The sequence below is a fragment of the Hirsutella rhossiliensis genome, assembly GCF_020360975.1.
Source record: "Hirsutella rhossiliensis strain HR02 chromosome Unknown scaffold00003, whole genome shotgun sequence".
NCBI classification, from domain to species: domain Eukaryota; kingdom Fungi; phylum Ascomycota; class Sordariomycetes; order Hypocreales; family Ophiocordycipitaceae; genus Hirsutella; species Hirsutella rhossiliensis.
In genome coordinates, this window is record NW_025408669.1 from 452149 (window position 1) to 458582 (window position 6434).

Sequence of the window (6434 nt, forward strand, 5' to 3'; positions counted from 1 at the left end):
TAAAATTCCGCTTTTACTTATATACCTTAAGATTAACCTTATCCTACTACTTATCTCTAACTATTATTTTAGTATACTAAGCTTACCTATACTACTATATCTATATATTAAGCTTAAATATACCTTAATATCTTAAAGTAATTAAGTAGTAGTTAAGAGGCATTTATAGTTATTTAGAATTAAGTTAATATCCTTAGTATATCTTATTATATTTATATCTTATCTTATTATATCTTACCTTTATCCTTATCCTTATCTATCTTTTATTACTATCTATCTTTTATCTATCTTTTATTTATCCTTTATTATTTCCCTTTAATAATATAGTTCTTTTCTATCCTTTTCTTATTCTTTAATAAGCGTCCCTTAACTCCTACCTTCTTTTCTTTCTCCTCCTTTTATCCTTTACTTCCCCTTCTTTATCTTCTACCTTCTTTTTATTTCTTTCCTCTCGCCCTTCCTTTATTATTCTCCCTTATATTTCCCTACTATCTCTTAAATATCTTTAAGACTTTTATATCCTAGAAGTTATTTAATAGGTACTATAATAGGTTTATATACCCCTACTACTTTATAAGTACTTATTACTATCTACCTTTCCTTCTTTACTTTTACTATACCTATTAAATCTCTTCGACGATATACTTAAGCTTATTATCCTCCTTAATTACTAGTAGTTGTTAGTAGTCGTTAACTACTTATTTAAGTAATAGGTTATTTATCGCTTAGTAGAGAAATTCTATATAAAGCCTCTTATATACCCTTCTTAGTATATTAAGCTTAACTATATATAGGCTTACTACCTTTATTATAGTATACTTTTAGTATAGCTAGTTAAGCTTTTTATATATCTAGTTAGTTATATATTTAGTTATATCTACTTATACTTTATTACTTACTTTAAACCTCTTTATAAGAGCTTTCTTTTAGTTCGCTGTTTCCTTTTATCTTACTTATACTATAGTAATAGTAGTTTATAGGAAGTTAATTACCTCTTTTATCTTTTAAGCGAGCTCCTTTACCCCTCTTACTTTTAGCGCTAGTAGCTCTTTTACCCTTACTATTTAAACTAGCTTAATATTATATCTATATATTATAAAGAATAGGTTTATACTTATTATTAACGCTATATAGTTATTTAATATAGCTTATATATATAGTAGCTACGCTCCTTAGTTATCCTAGCTATAGTAAATATATACTTAAAGGTTGTAACGGTCTCAACTGAGTGTGTTGACAACTAGCTGAGCGACTGCGACGAGTATCCTAAAGCTAAGGAGAAAAGAAGAAGAAAAGAAAAGAAAGGAAAGCTCTCGAAGATGGCACGAGCTTATAAGCGGAGCTCCGGTGGGTCTTGTCGAGAGCGGAGCCGAGACCTCACGGGCTCAGCCCGTTACAATAACCCCTCCTTCCTCCCCGTTTCGATAGTTTCGATTGGGGTGGTTTCGATCCAACTTTCCCATGAACTTCTTCATACCTAGCCAGTGCTATTGTGTCTGCGACGTACTTGACTGGCTCCCACGTCGGACCTATCCATCCGACCCATTTCACCAACACTTTCCACTCTCCCGACTTTCTTCCTGTCCAGAATCTCTTCCACTTCCCACAGCTCGCCATCGTCCGTCAAAATGGCCGGTGGGCGGTAGTCATCCGACGTCTGTGACGGTAGCGGATCGTCCGCTGCTAAGCGTAAGAGCGACACGTGGAACACGTTGTGTATTCCCGGAGGCGTGTCCAGCCTGCACGCGTGTGACCCAATGGTCTCCAGGACGGTGTACTTGGCCGACAGCCAATCGAGCTTCTTGGATGGCCGATTGGATCGGATGTTGCGAAGTCGCAGCCATACCTTGTCTCCAGGCTTGAACTGGTCTGACGGCTGTCTTCGCGAATTGGCGTTCTTCTCTTGCTGCTCTTGCGCTGACGCAATTGCCGCCTGGGCCCATTCCGTTGCCTCTCGAAATCGTTGCACAATGCTTTCAGCCCTGGTCACTGGGGACCTTCCGTCCGTCCGTAACTTCTCCTTGACTTGTATCGGGTCAACATGATACCCATGCGTGATAAAGAACGGGCTCAGGCCTGTCGACGTCGAGTTGTGATTGTTGATGGCCATCATGGCCGCTGGCAACAGCTCTTCCCAGTTATCCTGAGCATAAGCAGCAAAGATCCTCAGATATCTCTCGACTTCCTGATTCGCCCTTTCTGTTGCACCGTCAGTCTCGGGATGCCACGCCGTAGACAATCTTTGCTTCACGCGTAGCAGCTCGCAGAGCCTCTGCCATAGTCTACTGGTGAATTGCGTGCCACGGTCAGTGACGATCGCGCGCGGCACGCCATGGTGTTGCACCACGTTCCGTAGCAATGCTCTGGCCGTCGTCTCGGCCGTGATGTCCTTCAATGACTCAAGAACGACACTTTTGGACAGTCTGTCCGTCACGACCATAAGGTTGGTCGAACCGTTCGACTTGGTTGGTGGCAGGTCTGTCACAAAGTCAATTGACAGCTCCGACCAGATCCTGTCTGGAATAGGTAGCGGCTTCAATAAACCGCGACGCTTCTCTCGCCAAATGTTGCTTCGGCCACACATCACAATTTCTCACAAATTGACGCACGTCTGAATCGAGGCCTGGCCAATAAAACTTGCGGCTCAACAAGGACTTCAGCATGTCCCGTCCGGGGTGTCCTGCAAGCGTTGAGTCATGCGTCTCCTGCATAAGCCGCGTGCGCAGGGGTTCGTGGTTCGGCACCCAAATTCGCTCGCCAGCAGAGCCGCTGTCCATCGTCAATCGAGCATTCCGAGAGCATCACGGGCAGTCCCCAATGCGACGGCAGACGCCTCTCGCCTTGCTGTACGGCCTTTCGGATGAGCCAATAACGATTGTGCTTCTTGACACCTTCGTCCCATAACTTCTGCAGTTCCGGGTCCGAGAAAGGGTTTTCGATTGAGTCGTCTTGGTCAGTTGTTGCGTCATCGGGTTGATCCGTGTCGCCCTTGGTGACATAACCGCTCTTGACTTTTGTCACCAGGCCACCCTTGTTACGTTGCAGCAGCTGAACACGTCGTCCTTGCAACCGATCATCTTCGGCGCTGTGCGGCATGTCCTGTTCTCGTCGAGACAGCGTGTCCGGTACGACGGCTTCTTTGCCCGGTCGATGCTTGATGGTGAAGCTGTACCGCGATAGCGTCTCAGCCCATCGCGCCTGACGTTCACTCAGTTGCTGCTTCTGGTGAAGTAACGGAGGTTGAGATGATCCGTCAAAACGGTAAAGGACTTCACACCTCAATTCGGCGTCCCAATGCTCAAGGCAGCGAATGATCGCCAGCAGCTCTTTATCGTGGATTGGGTAGTTGCACTCCGCCGGTGCGTTTTTCTTTGAGAAGAAGGCCACAGGCCGCATGATGCCGTCATCGCCCTTTTGCGAGAGCGCCCCTCCTGTGACATAACCGGATGAATCCGTCTCCACAATCGTCTCTCTATCCGGATCCCATTGCGCGGACCGGCGCACTGGTCAGAAGAGCCTTCAACTCCTCGAAGGCCTTGTCGCACTCCTTCGACCACGCAAACACCGCATCCTTCTTTGTTAACGCCGTTAGAGGCGCGGCGATGTTGGAGAATCTGGGAATGAATTGCCGGTAATAGTTGGCAAACCCCAGAAAGCTTCTGACGCCTTTGACAGAACGGGGTCGCTGCCACTGCTGAATTGCCTGCACCTTCTCCGGGTCCACGCGGATACCTTTCCCGGCTTCGACGATGAAGCCCAGGTACTTGACACTCTTTGCCTCAAAGTCACACTTGTCGATATCAATCTGCAGGCCTGCATCTCGCAGTCGAGCAAGGACCTGCCTGACTTTGTTGCGATGATCTGCGAGCGAACCGCTCGAGTAGATCAAGATGTCGTCAATGTAAGCGGAACAGAACTCGTCGAGGAAATCTCGCAACGTGTGGTTTATGTAACGCTGAAACGTTGCGGAGCACCGTCAACCCGAATGGCGTGACAAGCCATTCGTAGAGTCCGTAACGTGTTCTGAATGCTGTCTTCCACTCGTCTCCTCCTCGACGCGAATCTTGTGAAATGCTGCGATAACGTCAAGTTTGGTGAGCCACTTGGCCTTGGACAGCGACCGCAAAGTTTCCTCGATCAACGGCAAGGGATATCGGTCTTTCTTGGTGATCGCATTCAATCCTCGATAGTCCACGCAAAAGCGCAGACCACCACCGGGCTTCCTCACGAACAAAACTGGTGCTGACGCTGGAGAACTACTTGCTCGAATGAAACCCTTGTCGAGTAGCTCAGTGAGAGTCTTTCGCAGAACAATGAGCTCTTCTCGTGACATGCCGTACAATGGTCCCCACGGCGGTTCTTTCTCCTTGTCATCAGGACCTCTCTAACTGAATCTTGTGATCACACCCCGGACGACGCGGTGGGAGTTGGTCCGCTTGGTCGCGGTCGAAGACGGATAGGTACTCGTGGTAGTGACGGGGCAGCTTCTCTCTCGGGTCTGACTTCTTCCTCGGAGTCAATGCCTTCTCAATGTCTTTCAGGCTTGCGGCGAAGATCCGCACTCCATCGTCTCGATGCTTGAACTTTCTTGCTCGGCGAACCATTCCGGCGAACACGAACGCCGCCTGTCCTCGTATGTTGCACCGTTCCTCCTCCTTCGGGTCTCGGCCTTTCACCCAATGGTCGTGCGTCCCGATATGCAAGAGGTTCTGCGATAATCGCAAGGTGACATCCTCCTGGTTCAACCACTTCTTGCCCAGAATCACAGGATCGGTCTGGTCTCGCACAACGTAGAAAAAAGCTCTTTTCTTCTGGTACCCGTCGATATCGAAGTCGAAGTAGGTCACGGCACAGATGGCCTCGGGTGAGAATGTGTTGACCTGCTCCAACGCTCGAGGTTTAATCGGAATACGCGGCAGGTGAAGCTTGCGGGCAAGGCGCTCACTGATGGTCCCATAACACAGGCAACCACAGTCAACGAAGGCCGTGGTGAAATACTCGATTGATACCGAAATTTACGTAGAGGCCTTCACAGTCCATCTCGTCCTTCTGAGTTGCCCATTCCGCCTCAGCCTTTGCGCGCTCCTGACGGCGATTTTCGTCAGGAGCTACTCGTTTTCCGAATGGTCATCGGAGGTATCCCCGCTAGAACTCTCCGCGGGCTCTTGGTGCTTTGCTCGAGCTTCTTGTCTTCTCTTCGACACGGACCTTGACTCTCTGCTGCCGCCGCCTTCCGGGACACTTGGCCGCAAGATGGCCAAGCTTCCCGCACTCGTAACATTTGCGCTCCTCCAACGGAACAAATTGCTTTTCCTCCGGGGCCCTCCTGCCGTTTATCAACCGATTTGCTTTCACGGGTTCCCAATCCATCTGATCATCGGACGGGGACGACGTGGTTGGCGATCCGGGTGACGGGGCTTTGTCGGGACTCGAGCGGTTCGGATAAACGACCATACTCCTTTCTTGACCTCTGCGCGCGGCCTTGTTGTCGTTGGTGGAAATTGAGGCTATCTAGGCGCGAGCCAATCGTCAAGAGTAGCTCGGCGTAGCTGTTGAAATCCTTCGGAGACTGACGGCACTGACGAGACTCGACTTGAGCCTATTATTAATTGCTCCTTCCAAGTAATTGATTTGCACCACGTCGGCCCACTCGCCACCGCCACTATCGGCAAGCTCTTTCTCGAACTTTGGGAAGAAACTGGCGAAACTCTCATCAGGCTTCTGCTTCAACGATCGAAGTCGATCCAGTGCTCGTGCCTTTGCGTTCGGGTCCCCGTACCGACGGTTCAAGTAGTCGAGAAACAGATCTGGGAGCGAGCACCATCGATACCGCCCTGTTCGTAATAAGCAGCGGCCATGTTCTGGGCTGTTCCCGCCAACCGGGAGTACACATAGGCGAAGAGTGCTTCTTTATTGTCGAATGCCTGTCGGTCCACAGCCAATTTCGCTTTCATCTCTAAGAACCAGGGACGGAAGTTTTCCTGGTTCCATCGAATTTCGGCGGATCAGGCAAGGTTGGTTTTACCTCTTTGATGGGATTCTTTCGGGTCTCGATCGATTGAGGCGTGTTGTCGGACATCGGTTCGATAGGAGCGACTGGTTCATTTGCCGGAGTCGGAGTTGAGACGGCTGTTTGAGGATTCGGATCTGCGATCGCATCTCTTCGCGTTCGGCCTCTTGGCTTGCACACACTTTCTAGTTTGTCCATCACTGCAGCCAGGGCTTGCATCATCGATTGAGGCTCAAAAGAACCTTGCTGGGAATCGATTGCCTCCATGACTGAAGATTTTCCTCGGCTCTCAGGACTGAGGGCGACTTGATCACACAGCAAGTCTGATACGGAAGGGATATCTCGACAACGGTCGAACGCTATCAACGCCTCGAAGGCTCCTTCCTACACGGCTGGACGTTCTGCACAGGGCTTCTAGTCCAGC

The 6434-nt window shown here is 49.0% G+C and overlaps 1 protein-coding gene across 1 annotated transcript; it reads right to left on the reverse strand.

The window, feature by feature from the left end:
• Positions 1–1385: 1385 nt before the first annotated feature.
• On the reverse strand, positions 1386–4604 carry HRG_02778 (transposon Tf2-1 polyprotein; the record flags this gene model as incomplete). The annotated part of the gene is made up of 13 exons (XM_044861249.1): positions 1386–1477; positions 1543–1657; positions 1703–2143; positions 2315–2533; positions 2610–2680; positions 2723–2753; positions 2851–3222; positions 3319–3472; positions 3546–3819; positions 3874–3955; positions 4019–4162; positions 4229–4359; positions 4415–4604. 13 exons carry the CDS (start codon positions 4602–4604, stop codon positions 1386–1388), a joined length of 2316 nt encoding a protein of 771 aa, XP_044722275.1.
• Positions 4605–6434: the final 1830 nt, after the last annotated feature.